The sequence below is a fragment of the Rhinatrema bivittatum genome, chromosome 3 (assembly GCF_901001135.1).
Source record: "Rhinatrema bivittatum chromosome 3, aRhiBiv1.1, whole genome shotgun sequence".
NCBI classification, from domain to species: domain Eukaryota; kingdom Metazoa; phylum Chordata; class Amphibia; order Gymnophiona; family Rhinatrematidae; genus Rhinatrema; species Rhinatrema bivittatum.
In genome coordinates, this window is record NC_042617.1 from 588,003,509 (window position 1) to 588,028,064 (window position 24,556).

At 45.0% G+C, this 24,556-nt stretch overlaps 1 protein-coding gene across 3 annotated transcripts in view; it reads right to left on the reverse strand.

The window, feature by feature from the left end:
• Positions 1-24,556, reverse strand: part of IGF2R (insulin like growth factor 2 receptor) — a 315,579-nt gene that overhangs the window by 183,855 nt on the left and 107,168 nt on the right. For 2 of the 3 annotated variants that reach the window (XM_029596693.1, XM_029596696.1), the window contains exons 13-17: positions 16,847-16,990; positions 14,521-14,658; positions 9,498-9,645; positions 6,647-6,824; positions 1,744-1,859 (exon numbers count right to left, since the gene is read on the reverse strand). In XM_029596693.1, the coding sequence (XP_029452553.1) occupies positions 1,744-1,859; positions 6,647-6,824; positions 9,498-9,645; positions 14,521-14,658; positions 16,847-16,990 (724 nt within the window). The remainder of the gene's footprint in view (positions 1-1,743; positions 1,860-6,646; positions 6,825-9,497; positions 9,646-14,520; positions 14,659-16,846; positions 16,991-24,556) is intronic. The other variant, XM_029596695.1, reaches the window with a different exon arrangement.

Below are 24,556 nucleotides of genomic sequence, written 5' to 3' on the forward strand. Positions count from 1 at the left end.
ATATTGTGAAAGAAAAGTGGGAAAGCTTTGTATTTTTGTGGATGAAACCAACACCAACAAAGCCCAACAATATAAAAACAAAGGTATAGAACAAAAACCTCTGTTATACATCACAAGCCCCCCAATAACCATCATCACCCTCTTGGTAATAATCATGCTGCTGTCTTATCCTTCTAATAAAACCAAAACTTCATCTTCCCCTACCAAGTAAACCAACCCCTTCTCATCCCCACCAATAAAGCCAGTCCCCGAAACTACTTACATATCAAAAAATCCAATAACCATGTACATCCCCTGACTTGATTGACTGTTGTTTTATTGTGCATTAGTACTGCTCCAATATATCCAAAACATAATGGGGTAGATCTTACAAATTTGCACACACGCGTACTTTTGTTCGCACACCAGACGCAAACAAGAGTACGCGGGATTTTAACAGATACGCGCGTAGCCGCGTGTATCTGTTAAAATCTGGGATTGGCGCACGCAAGGCTGTGCAAAATCGGCAGCCTGTGCGCGCCGAGCCGCGCAGCCTGCCTCCGTTCCCTCCCCCTGCACCTTCCCATCCCTTCCCCTACCTAACCCACCCCCCCCAGCCCTACCTAAACCCCCCCGTACCTTTGTTGCACAAGTTACGCCTGCCTTGGCGCCGCCGGCGCGCGAGTCCCAGGCGCCATTTAGGAGACCTCGGCCACTCCCCCGAAATGCCCCCGGCCCGGAACCACGCCCGCAGCCCCGCCCCCAAATGACCCACCGCCGCAACATGCCCCCGACACGCCCCCACAGGAAAGCCCCGGGACTTACGCGCGTCCTGGGGCTTGTGTGCGTCGCCGAGCCTACTCAACATAGGTTCGGAACGCGCAGGGGGAACTTCGGGCAGGTTTTCGGGGGGTACGCGCGTATCTTACGCGCATACCCCTTTGAAAATCTGGCCCAATATAAACAGCTATAGGGTGATTTCTGGAAAGGAAAGTGAAACCCCAGGTGGGGAAGGGGACAGTCATACTAAAAAGGTATACATGGTTTATTTCAAATAATTGAGAAAAACATTAGAAATACATATATGTGGCCAATGAAGAAAGGAGGCCTAGGAATAAGACCAACAAAATGAGGAACAGAATTCAAAAGGCTGTCAAGTTGATATTAAACAAAGCAGCTATTTCTGCTCTATGTGCCTACTGTGATACGGTGGGAGAGGTTTAACAGGGTGGACAACCCCATCCCAATCCCAGAAATGTGCTTCACTAGGACAAAAAAAAAAAGCCAGCAAATATAAACTCCTTTTGCTGTTCAGAACAGAATGTTAGCAAACTATATACATGCGAGCTAGAGGCTATAAAGCTGACATTTCTATTTCATTTTTCTCCAAAGAAACCTAAAGCAGTTTACAACAGAGTTATAAAGCACATTAACAGACAAAACAAATAAAAACCACTGAAAAACCAAATCTTTCTACTATAACCAACCCAAAACAAAAATAAGCGATAATACAGAATATAAAACATCTAAAGTATATAAAAAAAAATAAATCTAAAAACAGTGCAATATACAAAGCAGAGAGAACCCAACTCAGGCCCCACCAGTCCCTTTTTAGACCCAGTGAGAGTGTGCATGCAGCAGCACAAAGTACCCTGACTCCTACGTTGTGTTTTTCATTGTCTCTGGCTGGTCATAAAAACATTTACTACAAACCCAACAGTAAAATATTCAAGTCAGTCAACTTTCTTTTTCTCCTCTTCTTACCTTGACAAGTCATACTGCTCATGGGTGACAGGATCCATCACTACACATTCCAATGGCCTCTCCGAGCAGGCGTATTTAGTGTACCACTTAAAATTGTATGCAAATTTATCTTCCAACTAAATTGCCAGAATTAAAGTGAAAAAAAAAAAGAGTGATAATGTATACATATTTCTCTGCTTACTGAAATATGAGGCAATATGTGAACAAGCACAATTAGATTGTCTAGTTACGCTGTACAGACAGAAGCACAAGGAATACCAGATGACAGCTTCCTTTAATAAAAAACATTTTTACAAAACCACATCTGATATAATATTTAACTCTCAGTTAATGTTGCAATCACTTAATTTATTAGATATTGTTCAAAACCTCATGATGAAATGGGTTGTATTCTACAATGAGCACCCCAATATACCATTCTGCTAAAAATACATTTTAAAAGTTTTATTAAACAGTAAATAGCTATAGCCCAGCTCAATAAGAACTATAACCACCATTTGCAAAAAGCGTATTTGCTTACCTTTAAGTAAGGTTTTCTTCACAATGCAGGAATCAGTTATGAGTGGGTGATGTCCTCCAACAGTGCCAACACGGAACCAGTTCTTAGAGCTCAGTAAAAGCTGAGCATGCACGGGAGTTCCCACTCACGTTACCTCGTGAGCCCCTCTTCCACAGCTTAAGCTTTAGCGAGGTAGTCAATGCTCCAGGGAGTAGGACAAGTCTTAAATATGGCTGATTAATCCTGTCTACAGAGAACTATATTTACAGGTAAGCAAGCCTACTTTCTCCATGAGCAAGCAGGCATGGATGAGCCGTAACGTACGGGAAGTCCAAAAGTCCAAGCCGACCTCATCAGGTAGACAGTGGATTACTAGGTGAACGGAATGACAGAACTGCTTATCCAAAACTGCTCTCTCTTCAGGACATGTTGTTTAGTCAGTGGTGGGATATAAAGGTGTGAACTGATGACCAAATAGAAGCTTTCCACACAGTATGTCCTCAATGGAAGAGGACCTCAGATGAGACACCGACATCACCATAGCTCACTTGATGAGCCTTGACAGTCTAATCTATAAGCCAGCCAGCTCATAACAGTGCACGATACAGTCCACTAGCCAATTACAGTTGGTCTGGCAACTGCAGTTCCCAATTTTAATGCAGTTTAATGTGGACAAGTGCAAGGTGTTGCATATAGGGAAAAATATCCGTTGCTGTAGTTACACGATGTTAGGTTCCATATTAAGAGCTACCACCCAGGAAAAAGAACTAGGCATCATAGTGGATAATACTTTAAAATAGTCAGCTCAGTGTGCTGCAGCAGTCAAAAAAGCAAATAGAATGTTAGGAATTATTAGGAAGGGAATGGTTAATAGAATGGAAAATGTCATAATGCCTCTGTATCACTCCATGGTGAGACCGCACCTTGAATACTGTGCACAATTCTGGTCGCTGCATCTCAAAAAAGATATAGTTGCGATGGAGAAGGTACAGAGAAGGGCAACCAAAATGATAAAGGGGATGAACAGCTTCCCTATGAGGAAAGGCTGAAGAGATTAGGGCTGTTCAGCTTGGAGAAGAGACGGCTGAGGGGGGATATGATAGAGGTCATTAAGATCATGAGAGGTCTTGAACGAGTAGATGTGACTCGGTTATTTTCACTTTCGAATAATAGAAGGACTAGGGGACACTCCATGAAGTTAGCAAGTAGCACATTTAAGACTAATCGGAGAAAATTCTTTTTCACTCAACGCACAATAAAGCTCTGGAATTTGTTGCCAGAAGATGTGGTTAGTGCAGTTAGTGTAGCTGGGTTCAAAAAAGGTTTGGATAAGTTCTTGGAGGAGAAGTCCATTAATGGCTATTAATCAATTTTACTTAGGGAATAGCCACTGCTGTTAATTGCATCAGTAGCATGGGATCTTCTTAGTGTTTGGGTAATTGCCAGGTTCTTGTGGCCTGGTTTTGGCCTCTGTTGGAAACAGGATGCTGGGCTTGATGGACCCTTGGTCTGACCCAGCATGGCAATTTCTTATGTTCTTATGTAGACCTCTGCACCATGGTAGCTATATCTTCCACTGAATAGCACTGATTCATAGCCGGTGCCAACATCTACTTCTGTACCATAGCAGTAGTGGGACTCTTGGGCTTATGAGGCAAGGCATTCTGCTCAAAAGAAATCAAAGGAACGTTGGTCTGCTGCACCAAGAATGTTGACTGTGTACTAGAATGTGAGCTCTATGCTGATGATAGGGATGGCATCCTGGTCAATCACCTGGTTCAGGTAAATCAGATGGCTATCTCCTGCTTCAGCATCAAGAAAGGATCCATTTTGGCAGAGCCAACAGTGCATGAGGAGACTGCCTTAGAGGGGATCCTCTTCAGTCACCTATGCGCTCTTCTTGGCATCTCCACTGGTGTCATAGGCTTCGATGTCTTGCTCAATCCCTGCTCTGTGGTGGATTAATGAACCAATGCCATGGGAGGGGTGGAGATAGGGGGAGGAAGCCTTCCCGTACTTGCAGGAATGAGAAGGGAATGTTCTAGCCTCGACATTTTGTGGATGAACAGTGGCTCCATTGCTTAGCCTCATGCCAAGGCTTCAAGCTTTCACCTACCAGCACCTTCCTCAGGGCCTCCATTTTTCAGGCGTGATACTGCTGCACCCTTAGAGACAGCCGACAACAGTTGTAGCAGCTGGAGAAATCATTACTCAGGCCCAATCAACAATAGACAGAATACATGTCTGCGATGGATATAATGCACCCACAAATACAGGCCTCAATGCTGCTGACTGCCCTTTTCCTGATCTTGGACTGTTCCATACTTCATTTTTTTAAGAAATGAAAAGTTCCGTTCAAGAGCTGCCAAGGCATCAGCAAAAACAAATGGATGCAATGAGGCAGATAAGGTCAAAATACATGACCAAAAGTCCAAACATATAAAGACTGGGACATATTTGTGCAGTAGCTCAGACGAAGACAGACTGAGGGCTTACAAGGCTTGAGCTGGATCTGTGCTGGCACAGTCAGATTACATCACCCACATGTTATGGCCAATTCATGCCAGCCTGTCAGCAGAGAACAAGCATGTTATGTCTGAGCCACTTGATATCCTCCTCTAAAATTTTCAAGAGCCAGACATTTCCTGGTTTTTTTTTGTACAGTACACATACACATTTTTGGTAAAATGAAATTTTTCAAGAAACAAAAATTCTCCCAAGATGAAGTGTCTCCAAACAATAACATTCAGAATCACCTGACATGCTTTCTGGGTGTTGGCAGAATGTACACATGGCCACAAACAGATCAGAATATGTCTGCTAGCTGACGTAAAGATATTTCAGTATTTTTTTTAGCTCTGATTTTTCTCTTTCTATCTCAGTTACTTCTAGACAGATGAGCTACAAAAGGCTTACTGCTCACATTATCAGGATCTAAACACAGTATTCCAGCAAAAAGTCCTTTGTGTACATATAAGGCCTTTATAAATTTATATTCCACCTTTCAAGACATTCCAAAGCTGATTACATTCAGGCACTCCAGGTATTTCCCTATACCCAAAGGGCACTATAGATTAAAAGCTAAAATGCACCTTTGTGTTTCCCCGCATCCCCTTTCAAAAAACAAAGCACAGACAGGATTTCCCCCGTACCCCTCTCCTCCTGCTGGTGTATAGTGATCCCCCTCCAAGTCCAAAAAAAGAATCATTGGGGTCTAGTGGGGGCCACCCCTTCCTTTCACAACCCATTATCTCCAAAAGTTGATTGGTTTTGATCAGAAGGGCCCGTGCCCTATTGGTGCCATTTTCCAAAATGGCGCTGACCTGACCTTGCTTAAGTCACATGATTGGGGTCAAGGCCCTTCTAATCAATACTGATCAATTTATGAAGCTAATGGGCTGCGGGAGGGGGGTTGGCTTCCCACTAGACCTCAACGATTATTTATTGGATTTGGAGGATCCTGGAGGGGGGGTCCCTCTACACCAACGGAGAGAGTGGTGATATGGGTGCTTCGTATTTTGGAAAGGGGGGTGGGGGAGACACAAAAGTGTAATTTCTTTTATCTGTCATGACAGGGTTGGGGGGATGGAGACCATCACAGTACAATCAGCTGAGCAATTTTTTATTTTTTATTTATTTACTTGTGGTGGCCAACTCGAGTGGCAGCCCCGGCCTGAGGAGGGGAATCAGGTTTGACCCTCATACTTTTTTTACTTTGGATAACTTATGCGTATTGGGTAGGTCAGCCCTTTAAGGTGACAACAGACCTGTGCTTTGGGAACCGTCATCACCCAAAAAGGGATGATGCTGCGTTTTGCCATGAGACAAAACAAAAGCAGCAATACAGCCACAATATTATTATAGGAGAGGGATGCACTATCACAGCTACGCCCCTCCTGTGAAAAAAAAACACCATGGCTTAGTGCATGCAGGCCTACGTTTGCATCTGAGGCAATAGAGTGGGAACTGACGTAGCCAAGATCACAGGGCGTGCAGGGTTTGACCCCTGGCTTCCTGCACTCCGTTCTGTAGGGCAATGTATTTCCACAACGCTGCACCGATAAGAGGTTGGCTTAGCAAGTCAGCACCAATTACAGTTAAGGAACCAGTCACTCTTGATAGCTTAACTAACCCCTAGCCTCTCTTATCATCCCCTCTAGTGGGCTATGCAAACTGGCAGGAGATCCAGTTTAAATCCTAAATACAATGCTGCTGTGTATGGGAACCGTCTTTCACAAGGGCATAACTGCTGCGCTTGGTCTCTGTCAGAGCTCCTCAAAGATCTGAGCAAACAATGGCTGATTAACATCTCTTATGTCAGTTTCCCTAAGCTGCACACCTGTGCGCCCCGAGGCAAAATCTGGGTTTAGGGACTTGTGTAACGCATTTCATGGACCTTCTTACCTGATATTCGGGCTGACCAATTCCCGCATTTCTGTCACACAGAAAAGTGATGAGTGATGAACGCCGAGTGTGCTTCTCATCGTTATAGGCTGCACCATCTTTGTAATTTAACTGAATCAATCCGTCGTAGTAAGAAAGTCGGGCACTGGAGACGCCGAGATTCCAATGCTGGTCTCTACTAAAATAAGAAAGCACACACTTAGCTGCAGGCTCCTTTTTTTGTTTGTTTAAACCAATTTTCATCCATAAATTCCCTGACTTTTCCAATTTTTAAGCAGATTAAAGAGCAGCTCCAGAGTTGCAGATGCAGTGTCTCAAGGCCTCCACAGCCACAGTCCCATCCCCCACCAGCAGAAGCGCCCGCCCTCCAATGCCGCGGATGTGGCATTCCGAGTCCCATCACCCCCCCCCTCTCCGTAGCAGCCACAGTGCCTGTTGCTTGGTGCCACCAATGCCGCATTTGTAGCGGGCTATGCCCACCGGAAACCCTTCCCTGCAGGCTCACTGGCCCCACAAAAAAAAGACCTGCAATGCTGCAGAGCGTGGGAGCCTGGAGCCAGCACTCGTAAGGAGGAATCAATGCTGGGGGAAAGAAGGAGAGAAAGGGCCACGCCAGGCCGGGGATAGGGGGAGAGAAGGGGATGCTCGAGTGGCTGACTTAGAAATTCTGCTTAAAACTGTTTTACTGCCCAGGTTTCTGGCCACCAAAATAAACTCCGACATTCACCCAGAGGAACGAGTGGTCACATTTTCCCGCTGATTTTCTCCTGTTTTTGTTCTTGTCATAATAAACCCTGATAAATTCCTGGGAAAAAATGTAAGAACAGAAACAGGTCTGTAAAAATAAAGATTTCTACCCCTCTCCTCCTTGTTAATTGTATTATGTAAGGTTTTTTTTACCATATAAAGACCCTCATTTATTAGATAGATGTGACAATCAAATTTACTTTTGACTGTATTAGTCTTCTTGTAATAAGTTTGCCTGAATTGTTCACTGTTTATTGCCTTTTTGTGTTAATTTTATTTATTGTTTTGAATTTAAAAATTGAATAAAGTATAAATTATTAAAAAAAAAAAAATAGAAACCGAAAATGAAGGTTCCCTACTTATCTGGTATCCCATTCACTTGCTAACACAAAAGAACTGCATGCGACTGCACTTTAAGAACATTCATGTCCACGGTGGCTTTTTCCTTAGGCCGGGTTTTCAGGAGATCCACAATACTCGATCTGGATCAGAGAGACATCCGAGTTTGCCATCCAGGCAGATAAAAACTTTCTTTCCAATCAGTCCTCAAGACAAAGATTCTTTAAGTTTGAAATTATTTATTGTACAGGTAAATTCTACTTACAATTGTTGCATCTCAAACGCAAGCCCCAAGTCAAAGATCTTTGGTAACTGGAGACAGGGTAGCAGGAGGGAGAAGGAGGTCTTTTATGTTGCAGGAGTTGGTTTATGGTAGAGGTAGGAAGCATGAGGGATATGAGGCTGATTTAGTCTTCAGAAGAAGGCAGTAAGAGAAAAGGTAAAAACTCGATCGTTTCAGGGAGTTTTACAGAGCGCTGCTGGCTCAGAAGAAAGCATGGGCAAGACTGAGCTCTCGTCGAGAGCTGCTAAAGGAAACACCTCCACAGGCTGGGGACGGGGCAAGGTCCAATGGCAGCGAGCCTAAGAACCATGTGACACAGGGGGAGCATGAAGGGCAGTCCCTTGAGCCTATAAGGCACCTAGGAAGACTCAAGTTAGATTGAGGGGCATTCAAGCTCTTCTGATAGTGAGAAAATGCAGGGGGAAGGGAGCTTCTCTTAAGGGCAAAGGCTCCTCTTAAAGGCAAGGCTTACAGACTTTTATCATGGGTTACAAAAAGTATTTCAGTATCAAGAATCCTCAGAAGGGAGGGGCTGTACTAAACACAGTTAAACTACAGTATGTACAGATACAAACATGTACCCACTGCTGGGGACAGAACAAATAAGCAGGAGATAAACTTGCATACCATGGAGACTCAGTATAAGTAAATTTCTCCCCTGCATATTCATTGTGGATCTCCTGAAAACGTGACTGGCCAGGTCTGGGAAGCCCTGCCTTAGACAGCAGAGAACATTCTTAGCACAAGCAACATAGCGGAGGAGTGCAATGGTCCATCGGACTATCGCATAGGCTTAGAACCCACACATTTGTTCACTAAAACAGGGCTTCTATCAGATTTTGGCTACTACAACAAATACTATGCACCTAATTACTATGAGGAAGGATAAGACTTCATTTTGGACTTCAATAATAAGACTTCAATAATGGAATGTAAACACGAATCAACCAACCTCAAACCCTCTCTCACTAATTCCTGCTGAATATTTCTCATACTATTACCATTCACAACTGTGTCATATTTATTCATTTGATTACCTATGTACCGTTTCATAGTCTTATTTTTTCACTTGCTATTCTAATGTATCAATAGGCTGAAATGTAAATATTGTGCTGTTCAATTTCTCCCCTTCCATCCCAAGTTTATTTTCCTTGTTTTTTGTAACTTTCCCTCTCCCTTTTTCTGATTCACTGTATTTAAAGTTCAAGGTTCTTATTGAAAATATTGTTTTTTACGTTACGTTATGCTTTACACTCCTTGTTATTTGTAAACCGGGTTGATGTGATGCCTATCATGAAACTCGGTATAACAAAAACAATAAATAAATAAATAAATAAATAAATTTTGTTTAAGTGCATTATCTAATGTAATTGTGAATGTTTGCTATAAAACCATTTATATGGTAGTTTGTGATCAATAAATGTTATTTTGCAAAGCAATATCAAAAGTACATTGACAACTAGGTCGCTCTATCCTACTTACTTTTTTGACACTTGACATGCACCAGCGTTTTCCTCACAGGGCTTTTCTGCCACACTGTCACAAACATTTAGATAAAAGTCGTACTCGCTTGTATTAACATGATAGCTTCCATTTTTTATTGTCAGTGGTGAAAGGTCAAAGGAAAACCCTGAAAAAAAAAAAGATGTGCATCAACTGTAATTCAAGAATAGGGCTTGCCCTGTATGGGGGATATTATGTGGTCAAACTGAATACATGAAAATTGTTTTACAAGCCTGCAAAGGTACCTACCATCAAAGCTGTAAACTGTGAAGAATAAGAGCTAATCAGGCCATGTGTTCTATAAAATAACATGATTCACATTTTTCTGGTTAGTCAAACTAAGCTTGAAATTAAATCGTTAATTTAATTATGGTCAAAATTTCAACTGAGTGTTGCCAAAGGGACATCTTTTTTTGGGTGGAGAAAAGAGTAGAAAACTCTTGCTAAAATGATCACTAGCATCAGCTCTGACTTCATCTCTCTTTTATGCTGTTGGAGTCATTTTTTGTTTCTCTTGCTGAGGATGGATATAGAGATTAGGCCGTATGGATTCAGACTAGTTGAAGGCCACAGGCCAGCCTCCGAGTGAACTCCTATTTACTGTCTGGCACTGTGAAATGTTTACTAACGGGCAAGAGTCTGTTTATTTAGTTATTCCACTAAGTCTATGATGAGAAAGCTAGCAATTAACTTATACTAAAGCCAGAGAGAGAAAGTGAAGGCCACACAGCTGTGCCTGAAATTTGATAAGAACTCGGAGGGAGGGAATGCCACTTTTACCACAAGCATTTGTAGTGTATAAGGAAAGACAGAGAGAGAGGGAGGGGTGAGAGTGCCGGACATAAGAGCACAGGCTGATCCTTTGGAAACATATAAGCTTTCTATATTTAGCAATTATCTACCATTACTTCTTCTGTACGATCTGATTTCATTTGTTCTATCCTCCTATTGCTCAAATAAACTTACTTTCTTACCTGGAAATGTGACGTACTGAATCAAAATGTGTAGGGGATAAGCTCCTGGGTTCAAGCCCCCAGGTATCATCCCAGTAATTGTGTGTGTTTATATGGGATAAGCCCCTCAGGTAGCCCCAGTGTAACGCTCAGTGATCAGCTCCCCACATCCCCCATCTCAGAGCCCTTGGGATATCAGTGTGCACGGTCTGAACCCGTAACATATGCCTCTCTAAAATTTCCCATCTCTCCATGCCACTGATTTGCACTGCAGCACTAATGCTCTTCCTTCATCGGTTCTTACATCATCACTCTTTGCTCTCTAAAAACCTTTCACCCTCCTCTTATTAAACGTTATCCATTCTTCTGTTCATAAGCAAATAACCCATCCTGCTTCCAACTCCATATGTGCAAACACAAACCAGCTCCATCAACATTAACTCTCTTGATCTTTACAAGCCCTAGCTACACATTTGTAAACACATCTATAAATAACTAGAGAAATACTGTTCCCTTGGCTACTATTAATATCTTCTTGCCTACTTCTATTGCCAATATAAGATATACCATGCTGGGTCCTGTCTCAGACAGTGGCCGATCTGGGTCATTAGATGAACTACTTAGCTCAATGCCTCTAACCTTCTCTCCAATCACTTGCTTCCTTCCTTCATCTCTTCATTGCCTCCCACCCCCTCTGTAGACTTTCAATGATTATCACCCGCAATCTCACCCACGCCTTCAATCTCTTCAGATCATCTCGTTCATTTGCCTCTGCTTTTTCATTAGTACATCATCCCAGCTTTGTTACACCTGGCCAGAAACCTTCCTCTCAACTCCATGAAATCTGTGTATTTAGGCCTCCATTCTAACTTCCTTGCCACTCTCTTCCCGAGTTGTTTCATTCTTGCTGGTGCACACCCCTCTCCAAATAATGCCCATTAAATTACTAATCTAATTCCAGACAAACCTTGATCTATTTGCTGATCTTAACCAATTGGTCACTCTTTACTCATCAGCCTTGAGCATTTTGGATCCCATAGACCTGTTTCCTCTTGGTTCTACACTTGCCTCTTCAATTTCTCCTTCAGTTTCTCAATGTTTTCCCCTTGCCATCCTCAGATCTATTCTCCCTCTCACACAGAATGCATCAGAGGTTTGTTGTAAAAGCCAACTTTTCCTTTTATAAGCTTCTTCTGGGTGGCGTGCAGGTTTTTGGCTTTAAATAGTGCCTCTACGCTGATGGATATCAGATCTTTCTGTTCCTGGCTATGCACTCTGTCCAGTCCATGATTTCCAACTGTTTATACTTTTCTATGCCTCAAAATTCAAGCTCCTTGTTTCCCTCCCATCCTCTTCATCTCCTCCTCACAAAACGTCTGTCACAATCCCCACTCATCAGCTCCTCTTACAAATCTGATCCTCACCCCAGACACTGAACGCCTATAATAAGAAGGAGTCTCATAGCTAATTTTAAAAATATATATATTTTAAACACTAAAAACGAGTACTCATTTGCTGCCACCACACAAAAACGTTGGCTCAAGTTACAGCATGCAACAGACAGCTAAGCTTCGAGCCCATGCGGAGAAGGTAGCCCTCAGTGAGAACAGGGCCCGAAAGAGAGAAGAGGCAGCCCGGCAAAAGTGTGCACAGCTGTCTGAAGACTGGCACGGCACAGAGTACATGAATGTACAAGAGCACAGAGGAAGTGGCAGTTCTGGAAACCACCATGCAGGTACTGCAGAAAGAGGTGGCACAGGCGAAATAGGAGTGTGGTTAGAGGGAGACTGCAGCTCACCAAGACACAGAACCAGGAGCCGCACACTCCTGGATGGAGGGCATCTGCCTCACGTACCCTCCCCTCTGGCGAGCGCCCTGGAGCTGGAGCAGCATCTTCAAGCCATGGTGAACAAGCTCAGGCAGCAGCTAATGGAGCAGGAGAAGCGCTGCAGGCTGAGTCAGGAGGCAGTCAAGGAGAAACAATGGGAGAGTGAGAGAGTGCAGGCTGAAAGGCTATCCATTCGGGAGCAGGTACTCGTGCATTGGGTGCAGGGACTGAGCAATACTCTGCAGCACAGATGGATCAGGTGCCCTGGGAAACGTCTGATGCCCTGCAGCAGAAGAGCTTTGAAGGAGGCACTGGAGAGGGAAAAACCACTAAGCAGAAAAGGTGACTGAAGTCCAGCCTAAGGACACTGAGCTAGAGTTATACCCTGAGCCTGCAAGGGAGGGAAGTACTAAAGCTTCACAGGACTTAAGAGTCTGCTAAACTAACGGATGCTGGGGACACTTCTATTTTTCTGATAGAAGAAGTTAGCGGTGCACCCAAACAAAATGCTCCAGTGAACCAGGAGCATCAAAATGAGATCATCAGAAGGCAGGAAAGTTTTTTAAAAACGATGCGGAGTCTCATCCAAAGAAAGTGAATGCCCTGCAAGTTAGGGTAGAAAAGCTATCTAGAGGCATCTGCTAGGAGTCGGAGTGATACTGAGGAAGTGAGGTCAGTGCAGGGCTCTATGTACCCAGGATGACGTCAGCTTTGAAATCTGCTAGCAGAGGAGCACATAGCCCATTGGTCCGAGTCCATCTGGCTACACGCTAGGGAAACGAGCTTAAGTATGCCAACAAGGAAAATACAGAGGAAGCCAAAGCTGAAGTCAATACAGGAAATTGTACTGGGAAGTTTAAAAATCAACCATTTATGCTGAAAGCTCTGCTCTTGCAAAGGAGATTGGTGCTCTGGGGAGAACGCATGTAGACACCTTGGAAAGAAAAGAGAAAGCTTTGGAAGCCTTAGGGTCCAAGCTGGAAAGTGCAGAAAACAAAAAGATGTGAGCAGAGTGCAGCTGGCTAGAATTAAAATAAAGGAACCGGAGGCACTGCAAGTAAAATACGGGTGAGCTAGGCCATTTTATAGCCTGGACCTATTACAGGAAGCCAATTCGGAAGGGAACTTGGATATCTGGAAACCGAAAGATGCCAGAAAAGAAAGTGGAAATGGGAAAAGTTTCTCAGGGAAAGCAGACATCTGCAGTAGCCAGAACAGGATGAGAAACCTGCTAGTCTTGAGAACAATGCGTCTGCTGAGCATCAGTCCCAAGATTCTTTGGCAAAAGAGCTCCAAGAGTGAAAAGAGAACGGAGAGCCAAGAGCCTCCAGGAAAGAAAGAAAGTCTGTGAGACAAGCAGAAGGGAAACCAAGAGTACTACTGGAGGAAAAGTGGAAGTCAGAGCTGCAGATGGACTCAAAGGACTGTGGGTGGTACTAATAGTGTTCTCTGGGGTAAGTGTGACCCTAGAACCCCGATCCCTAGCTGAGCTGGCAGGATCCAGATGAAAGGGAGTGGGGTTCTATGGTACTTCCCTGCATGGGATTCAGGGGAAGTAACTACACTCACACTGTCGGGTCCAAGCTGATGGAGTGACTATTTCCCCCCTTTAATTTGTGTGGGACCAGGCTGGATGCCTGGTCTACCCTAAATTCAAAAGAGGGAGAGAGCTCTCTGAGCAAGACCCTTGGGAAGGGGACATTCAGCAGCAGAGTCCAGCTGGGATCAGGAGGCCCCTACGTCTTCAGGAGCAGGAGCTCCTGACCAGCTCGGGGAATTTCCGATTTCTGAATATACTGCAAAGTCAGGCAGTCCACTGTGATACTGATTTGCTGTTTATGTTAATAACAAAGTGAAATTGTGTGAGAAAAAGGATGGAGTCAGTGTGGTTCCTGCTCCAGCCCACAAGATATCGCTCAGTCATACTCAATAGGTGGTTTATAAATGTAATTAAATTAAATTAAAGACCATGTATTAAAATATCAATTAGCCACCATACTCTGATTATCATTTAGTTTGTAACTTGATTTAATACCTTAGGACTCACCCCAGACTTCCTAATTTGATTACGAGTCCCCTAAGTGGAACAAATTCAAAGACCTTTCTGAACGTCAGGTAGACCATATCCACTAATCTTCCTTGAGCTAAATTCCTGCTGGTCTGGTGAGAGAAATAAAACGACTGTCCTTTCGTGTGCTATAAGGAAGCCTCCAATGCGTACCTGCTTGCGTATCAGAAACGCGGCAGTTGTCCCCTTCTGTTTTAGACAGGACGCAGGCTGCAGCCGTGTGCCACTCGAACTCGTACAGACATCCATCACTCCCCATGCTCTTCAGCACTGGAGCACTCTCCAGATCACCTAACAAGAGGAGGATAAAAAGCAACAACCAGGAGCTGTTACAAAGTTTTCAAACTATTTCACATTAAAACAGTGGACAACCTGGATGAAAATGCTTTTTCTCTCTCTCTCTTCACCAAGTAAGTTTGTTTGTTTTTTTACGGAAAGTGTACTTTCCAAGAAAAAAGAGCAAGGAAGACAGACATTGAATTTGAATGTATCTTACTCAGTTATAGTCATCTTAAAATTACAGTTCATTAAAAAGTAAATATTTTTCTAGTTTGCATGGTACCAGTATTAGTTTGAACAAAGTATCAGAAAGCGTTTAGAACAACTGATCCACAGATACAAACTGGGCACAGTTCCTTTTGTCCCAGAAAGCGAGCTCGTCTGACTGTGACTTGTTAGGCAGGCAGACACTCTCAGGCTGGGATTAGCTTGAGCTTCACCTCCCATACCCAATCCCGTTCCCTGCGGGTTGCTGAGAGACTCTGAATGGTTGTGCTGAGCTTCCTTTTAGCGCAGGGATGACATCATCAGTCAGCGCCCACAGGAAGTGATCGCTGCAGGAAACACAGGTGGCTTAAGCAGACCCTAGGACACAGCACATTGCAGGAAGCTGTGCAGGAGTGCTTGGGAGTAAGGGGTTCTTCACCTTTGCCCATTTGGCTCTCTCAGATCTCTAGGCTTCCCAGTCTAGGTGGCCTCTCTTTTTCTGTCTTAATACACTGTTTCTAGTGGATACCACTAAAATTTCAATGGGAAAGTTTTAACATAGTAAAAGAAGGAGAGTTAAGTTTGGAATAGGTGTGTTTTGTTATTATTGATGTATGTTGTGTGTATGATAGGGAGAATGGTTGTGTAGTCAAGACTGATTTGGATATATATATCAGTGACAAGGTATGTAAGCACATCTTTTGTTAAATAATGAATGCAGGAGTTTGTGTGAAAAGTAAGTTAAGAAATGTACTGAAAAGGAGACAATGTGCACGTTTGTGCAAGGCGAGAAAAAGATTTTGGACATGGGGTGTGTGTATGCTGTGGCAGAGTAAAGAGTGTGGACAGAGGCTGTGATGTCTGGAGAGTGAAAGAGGAGGAGTGTGTGTGTGTGTGTGTGTGATGGAGGAAGACATCTGGACTGTATGTGGGGGGGAGCAATAGGGTCGGAGTAGCGTGGAGGGCATGTGCGTCTGTCTGTGTGGAGGAGAATAAAATGAACGTGGAGGAAATGTGTGGGGGGGGATGAGTCTGGCAGGTGTGTGCTGCGAGGACGGCCTGGAGGGGTGTGTGTGGCAGGGAGGGAGGAGTGCAGAGAGTGAGCATGTGCGCGTGAACACGTATGTGTGTGTGTCTGGATGGGGATGAGGGGTAGTTTTAAGGGGTGCTCGTGTGTTTGGAGAGCAAGTGTATTGTTTTTTTTGTGCAGAGAATGAGCGTCAGTACCATCAAAAGGAAATAAGAAGAACAGTAGGTTTTGGATATATGTGAAGCCAATACAGCGAGGGAACATATTTGGAGAGGGTATCGGGACACCAAAGTGTCAGGGGACAGCATAATGAAGGCAAGAAAATCTTGGAACCGGCTCGTGTGAGGATAACACAGGTACAGACTTTTCCCTGAGTGCTCAGAAAAGGTAGACAGAACAGGCAAGGAGTGGGACCCGTGTGATACTGCAGCCTCCACATACCACACCTGTTATCTGTGGGGCCTTGCCTGCAGAATGGGACCTGACCAATCACGCGCCCGCATCGGCTCGCGGGCAGAATGTGGCGCATATGTACCACCCCAGAGTCACCCTAGAAGCGACGTGCTCTGCCGGATGGCTCTGTGGTTCCAGCATAGCTGCCGAGTGAAGGAGAGCGCACGTGCACCCCTTCACTCCCTGCCGACGGTCAACATATCTGGAGAGAGATGCACACATTACAGGGTAGCGAGGAGGCAATCCATTCCGCCACAGCTCCTGGGTAAATGGGAGTGCCAGACAAACATCACATCCAGTGTGGATCCGCACAGCAGGAACCTGATATACCTTAATTCCTAACGCTGAGGTACGCTAAGCGTGTGCTTTTATCTCCTCGGGAAAGAACAATCAGTACTGCTCCTTTAAATACTTTCTCAACAGTTAAGACCGATATGAAACGTTAGTTTGTCAGAAGTCCAGCGAGCCCATAATTGATCCACCCTTTCAGCACCAGGCACAGATTTTTACCTTGTCTACACACCAGTGTCACCAATGTTTGTATCGCTTTGTTTGATGAACAGGAATCCCCATTAGAGTAAAGCAGCTGAATATTCTCTCCCACCTTCTTGGGAGGAGACACAAACTTTCCCAGGTTCTTCATTGTCTTTCCTTCTGAAAGAGAGAGAGGGGAAAATAAATGCTCAGCACACTCATGGTCCACAGTTTCAACCCCAACATCTAAACCCACGCGTAAGCACAGGGCACGAGTTCTCTATCACAGGCTTGATGGTCTTTTTCTGCCAGAGGCTCGCATGCCTAAAGTTCAGTGCATGGCCAATCGGGGGGAGAATCATTTCACCTGGATTTTAAGGTCAAAGGAGGCCTTCGATTTAGAGACTTGGTAATTTTTTGGTCCTCAAAAGCTGGAAGTGGCCCAGGCCTCTGAAAGGGACTGATTCAGTGTCACACAATTCTAAGTCAAATGGCCTATTTTACATGAGAGGGAAGCATAAAGGAAAATTGGTTCTTACCTGCTAATTTTCGTTCCTGTAGTACCACGGATCAGTCCAGACTGCTGGGGTTGTGCCTCCCTTCCAGCAGATGGAGTCAGAGAGAAAGCTGAAAGGCACCCCCCCCCCCCTTCCTTAGCCTGGCTTGCCACCTGTGATCCTTCAGTATAATCAGTATCAAAGCAGAATGAAGAAACTTTAACAACCAATGGCCAGACCAAAAACTTATTTGAACAATAAAAACTCTGAAAACTATGAGAACTATGGAGTGCTGACTTGAACATTTCGCTTTGCATATTTTCGATATCTTCGTATTCTTGATACAACCGAGCGGACTCTCCAGAACAGAATACACTGGGCGGGCGACTGGACTGATCTGTGGTACTACAGGAACGAAAATTAGCAGGTAAGAACCAATTTTCCTTTCCCTGTACGTACCTGGATCAGTCCAGACCACTGGGATGTACCCAAGCTGCCCTAAATGGGGTGGGTCCCGGAGAGTCCTGCTCGAAGAACACTGCTGCCAAAACAATCGGCATCCGGGCTCGGACATCCAAACAGTAATGCTTAGCAAAAGTGTGTAAAGATTTCCAAGTAGCTGCTCGGCAAATCTCCTACGGCGAAACACACTGGCTTTCTGCCCAAGATGCCGCTTGAGATCTGATCGAACGAGCTTTTAGACCATCCGGCACCGGCCGCCCGTGACATATGTAAGCCGAAGCTATAGCTTCCTTCAACCATCGGGCAATGTTAGCCTTGGATGCCTGACGTCCTTTCTTAGGACTGCTCCATAAGACAAAAAGATGGTTCAACAATCGAAAATCATTAGTCACCTCCAAATACTGAAGGAGGACCCACCGGACATCCAATTTCCTCAAATCGTGAGCCTGAGGGGAGTCCTGATCTAAATCTGAAAAGGCCGGCAAATCCACTGACTGATTCAAATGAAAAGCAGACACAACCTTCGGCAAAAAGGAGGGTACTGTTCTAAGCGATACCCCGGACTCTGAAATCCGCAAAAACGGTTCTCTGCATGATAACGCTTGAATCTCAGATATCCGCCTGGCCGAAAGGAAAACAGCCTTGAGCATTAAGTCCTTTAATGTGGCCCGCTTGAGGGGCTCAAACGGAGGACCACACAATCCCCGGAGAACCAGATTCAGACTCCAAGGAGGACAGACTGAACGACCCTGAGGATTCAGATGCTTGGCACCCCTCAAAAAACGTGCCACGTTTGGATGGGTTGCAAAGGATGTACCATCAACCTTCCCCCTTAAAGAACCCAGAGCCGCTACTTGCTCCCGAAAAGAGCTATATGCCAAACCTTTCCTCAACCCCTCTTGTAAGAAGGCTGGAATTTGCACAATAGTGGCTCGCTGTGGCAAAACTTTCAGCCCACTACACCATGAATCGAAAACCTTCCAGACCCGAACATATGTGAGCGAAGTGGAAGTTTTACGCGCCCGTAGGAGGGTGGAAATAACCAAATCCGGGTAACCCTTCTTCCTCAACTGTCTCCTTTCATAAGCCAAGCCGCTAGACAGAAGCGAGCCGCCTGATCGAAAAATACTGGACCCTGCCGAAGTAGAATCGGAAGATGACTGAGACGCAAAGGGCCGTCCACCAAGTTGATGAGGCCTGTGAACCACGGCCTCCACTACCATTCCGGGGCCACGAGGATGACCGACCCCGGGTGGGTCTCTATTCTTCCTAAGACTTTGCCCTCTAACAGCCAAGGGGGGAAAACGTAGAGCAGAATGTTGTGGGGCCACGGAAGGACCAGGGCATCTACTCCTTCTGCCTCTTGCTCCCTTCTGCAACTGAAGAAACAAGCCACCTTCACATTCCGCAGAGTTGCCATCAAGTCCAGACGGGGCACTCCCCATCGACGAGTCAGGAGCTGCATTGCTTCCTCGGACAGCTCCCATTCTCCAGCGTCTAATTGTTGGCAACTGAGAAAATCTGCCTGCACATTTGTCCACGCCGGCTGTGTGTGACACCGCCAATCGAGTCACATTGTGTTCCGCAAAGACCATCAGCTCATCCGCTTCCCCAGCCACCGGCCGAATTCTTGTGCCCCCTTGACGATTGATGTACACCACGGTTGTCGCGTTGTCGGAATTTGTAAGAACTGATGCCAGACGAGCGGGAGAAAGGTGCGCAGTGCGAGGCGGACCGCTCTTGTTTCCAAATGATTTATGGACCACTTTGTCTCCTGACATGTCCACCGACCTTTGCCGACTGCGATTGACAAACTGCTCCCCAACCGGAGAGGCTGGCATCCATCATCACAATTACCCACTGAGGGTTCATCCCGCATTGTAAATGTTAGGGAACTAACCACCATTCTAGGCTGGTTCTGGCGGGGTCCATGAGCGGCAAGGATAAGTGGAACTCTTCCAACTTGGGATCCCAACAGGAAAGCAACGACATCTGCAAAGGTCTCATATGAGCAAAAGCCCAGGGGACCAATTCAAGAGTAGATGCCATAGAGCCAAGAACTTGCAAGTAGTCCCACACTTTGGGCATCAATAGGTCCAACAGCTGCTGGATCTGAGCATTCAGCTTGTCTATCCTTTCCTGCCGGAGAAAAACATTGCCGATAGCCATGTCAAACCGGGCTCCTAAGAAGTCCAACACTTGGGACGGGATCAACTGGCTCTTGGAAAAATTGACAACCCATCCGAGCAAGTGAAGATGCTGCAAGACTGAACAAACCGCTAACTTGCAAAGCTCCTCCGTCTTCGCTCGAATGAGCCAGTCATCCAAATAGGGATGAACCAAGATCCTTTCTCTCCTGAGAGCCGCTGCCACCAATACCATCGCTAACCCGAATGGAAGCACTTGGAACTGGTAATGCTGGCCCCTGATCATGAACAGCAGAAACCTCTGATGATGCTCCTGGATCCCTATGTGAAGGTAAGCCTCCGTCAGATCCAACGAGGCCAAAAATTCTCCTTTGTGGACAGCCGCAATGACTGACCTCAAAGTCTCCATGCGAAAACGAGGTACCGAAGTGCCTTGTTCACTTTCTTCAGGTCTAATATGGGGCGGAAGGAGCCCTCCTTCTTGGGAACCACGAAATATATGGAGTATCTGCCGGTCTGGCATTCGGCTGGTGGAATTGGAACAATGGCTCCCAGGGCTTTCAACCGAGACAGGGTTTGTTCCACCACCAGCTGCTTTGCTCGAGATCCACAACGGGACACCAAAAAAAAAAATCTCTTAGCGGGAGAGCAAAATCTAAAGCGTAGCCGTGTTCTATGATGTTTAGAACCCACTGATCCAAAGAGATCTTGACCCATTCCTCAAAAAACAGAGACAGACGACCTCCTATCTCCGGAACAGAGGAGTGGGTCAGTGCACCTTCATTGGGATGACTTGTTGCCGGAGGATCCTTGAGAGAGCCCGTCCCGAGCAGGCCGTTGCCCATGAAAGGAATGAGCCCAAGCCTGGGACCTCGTTGACGGCTTCCGAGGGGCAAAGGATGGAGCTCTGCCCGGACGATAACAGCACTGTCCCCAAAAACGACCCCAAGAGGAACCGAAGGTCCTAGAGGTTCTAGCTTATCCTCCGGAAGCTTGACACTTTATTGTCCCCCAAGGACAATCAGATGTTCCAGCTCATCGCCATATAAAAGCTTTCCTTTGAACAGGAAAGAACCCAACTGAGACTTGGAGGAGACATCAGCGGACCAGTTACGGAGCCAAAGAAGCCTCCTGGCCGACACCGTCGAGGCCAGGGTGTGTGATGAGATACAGAAGAGATCATACAGAGCATCCGCAGTATAAGCCACTGCCACCTCCATACGGTCCGCCTGCTCCGCCTCCGCCGGAGGCAGTTCCTGAGCTGTGAGCAATTGCTGCACCCATCTAAGGGTTGCTCTCTGCATGAGACTACAGCATACAGCCGGCTCTGACGCCAATCGTTGAAACCTCAAAAATCCTCTTGAGAAGAACCTCCAGCTTTCTGTCCTGGAGACCTTTAAGCGCAGCCGCTCCTGTCACTGGGATCGTGGTACGCTTGGCGATGGCAGAGACAGCCGCATTCACCTTAGGAATCTTAAGCAGCTCTAACAACTCCTCCAGGAGCGGGTAAAGCTTTTCCACAGCCCTACTGACCCACAGACTAACCTCCGGTGCATCCCACTCCCACGTCATGAGCTGTAAGAGCATCGGGTGAAAAGGAAAAGTTCTAGGGGGGGGGCCCAAAGACCCCCGAGGAAGGCTCAGCCACTGGCTGCAGAGCCTGAATATCCAGTTCCGACAGCACATGAGGGATAAAAGGGTCCAGCTCTTCCCTGCGAAACAATCGGAGCACCCGTGGATCATCTCCTTCCACCGGAGCAGATTTGTCCACATCAGTCATGTCCGCGTTAAGAGGATCCTGGGACGTGAGACCTGGAGGGTCAGCGAGAGGAGTTACCACCGTGTCTGGAATCGCCCGACCCACTCAGACTCTAGGAGCATACTGACCCTCAGCAGGCCTAGGGACCTTTGCTGGAGGAGGCTCCTGTAAATCTAAATCTGCCTCTGCCTCCATATAGGCTTTGTGCAACAAAAGTACAAATTGGGAGAAAAAAGGGTGCTGTCTCTTTAAGCCCCTCTCCCCCCCCCCCCAGGGGAAACCACAGAGGTGGGGGAGGGGAGTTTATTTATTTGAAATCTTTTCTATACCATCGTTAAGCAAGTTGCCGTCACAGCGGTTCACAATAAGGCACATAATTACATGTTTGCTTAAATGTGTTATAATATATTAACTAAACAGGTGCCAACAAATACTGTAACAGTTTCATATTAAATATTACAGTGGTTTTGATAAGTCATGTCTACTTCTAACTATATCAGCTATAAGATAAATTCACACTTAAATATCGTCCTATGTTGTTGCAATCTAATAAGAATAAAATACACACAATTTGAGTAAGCTGGTATGTGTGAGGGAGTTCTGCTGACCGCATCCTATATTTCCCTGGATTCTATTCTCCATTCTCTTTGTGGTATGCTTGTTTAAATAGCCATGTTTTAAAACTTTTTTTTGAATGTTTTGATGTCTCTTTGCATTCTGATTTCTGAAGGCATGGGATAGGGATAGGGCTCTGTCCCTTACTTGAGTTAGTCTGGCTGTTTTAACTGAGGGAATAGTTAGCAGTGCTTTCTTTGCTGATCTCAGGTTTCTATTGGGGACGTGTACGCGAAGGGCTCTGTTCAGCCATTCTGCCTTTTCGTCATGTATTAATTTATGTATGGTGCATAGAGTCTTGTATTGTATTCTTTGCTCAATGGGTAACCAGTGTAGTTCAATTAGGGTTTCGGTGATATGGTCTCTTTTACTTTTAACAGTCAGAATTCTTGCAGCTGTTTTGTAATACCTGTAGTGGTCTTATTGTGGTGTAGGGTAATCCTAGTAGAAGGGCATTACAGTAGTTCGTGCTCGAAAAAATTAATGCTTGTAATACTGATCGGAAGTCATTTGTCGTTAGTAATGGTTTAAGTCTTCTAAGAGTCATAAGTTTGGCGTATCCTTCCCTTACTTTTAGAGATATATGTTGTTTCATACTTAGTTCCGTATCAATAATCACTCCAAGGTTTCGTACTTTCTCAGCTAGTTGTATTTTTTGGTTGTTATTGATTGTGATTGGATTTTGAATGATTGTGATGTTTTTTTGTTCTAGATGCAAGAATTCTGTTTTCTCAATATTAATAACTATTCCATTTGGTTAAGGAGCTGTTTTATTATATCTAGACACATGTTGGCTAAGGTTAATGTTTTCTCAATTGAGTCATTAATTGGAAGTATTAATTGAATATCATCAGCGTATATGTAGTGTGAGATGCCCAAACCAGCTAGCAGATGGCATAGCAGCAGCATGTATATGTTGAATAGTGTGGCAGATAGGGCTGATCCCTGCGGAACTCCTGTTTGAAGGTTTATTTTCTCTGACCTTACGTCCTTGATTTGGACTTGAAAGTATCTGTTATTTAGGTATGATTTGAACCATTTGATTGTTGTGTTGCATAATCCTATTTCTTCTAATCTATTTAATAGGATGTCATGATTTACTGTATCGAATGCTGCTGATAGGTCTAGCATCACTAAAATGTAATGTTTACCGCTATGTTGGCAGCTGAAGAAACAAGAGGCTGCATGTTAGGCACTGGATCTTGAGGCCTCTCAGAGCTCAAATTCGGCGGCGAGAGCTGAGGTGGAAAGTCCCCTCCCCCCGAGCCTTGCAACGCATCAGAGCCTGGAGGAGGTAAAATGGCTGCCATTCCCGCGCTAATCGGGAACAGAGCAGGCTGAGGACTCTGAGCCAGCAAACGTCTCCGCAGTCTGAACACCGCAATCTGTGTGGCATTATGACAAGGTAAGCAGCTACACTACAAAATACCTCCAGAGACCCAGGAGTTCAAAATGCCTTTTTTTTTGGGTAGCTGCTAATCAACCAGGGGAAAGAAAATGTCCATGGCTGCAAGCTACAGAGGCTCCCAAAAGAGGAATGAAAACGTCTCTGGGCTACTAGGGGGAAGGATCGGCCCACGGTAAATCCCCCTACTCACCTTTTTTTTTTTTTTTTTTAAACTACTCTATCTTTATCCACTAATTACTAATTATGTAATTTTTAATATTGTTAGATTCTCTGAACTCATTTATTTTTGTTTGAATTTTCTGTCCTCTTTTGCTTTTGACATTGTTATTCCCATACCCAAACCTCAGTTTGTATATATTAACATATTAATAAGATGTTACTTCTTCTGTTGGATTGTGTAATTTTTAATATTGTTGGATTCTCTGAACTCATTTTATTTTTAGTTTGAATTCTCTGTCCTTTCTTTGCTTTTGACTTAGTTTCTCACCCTTTTCCCCTACCCCTGTTATAATGTATTTTCTAGCTTTTGTTACAATGTGAACCGGCATGATGTGCCTATCTAATGCCAGTATATAAAAGTTATTAAATAAACAAACAAATAAATAAATAAATAAATGATTTAGCCAAAGGCAAAGAAAGGTAACAAGACCCCTTTTTTTTTTTTTTTTTTCCTTCAAGGATCAGGATCGCAGGTTCTGCCACCTTCATCTGCTGGAGTCAGAGAAATACTGAGGGATCGCAGGTGGCACGCCAGGCTAAGAGGGGTGCCTTTCAGCTTTCTCTCTGACTCCATCTGCTGGAAGGGAGCAGTCTGGACTGATCCGGGTACGTACAGGGAATGGCATCTTCATGGACAGG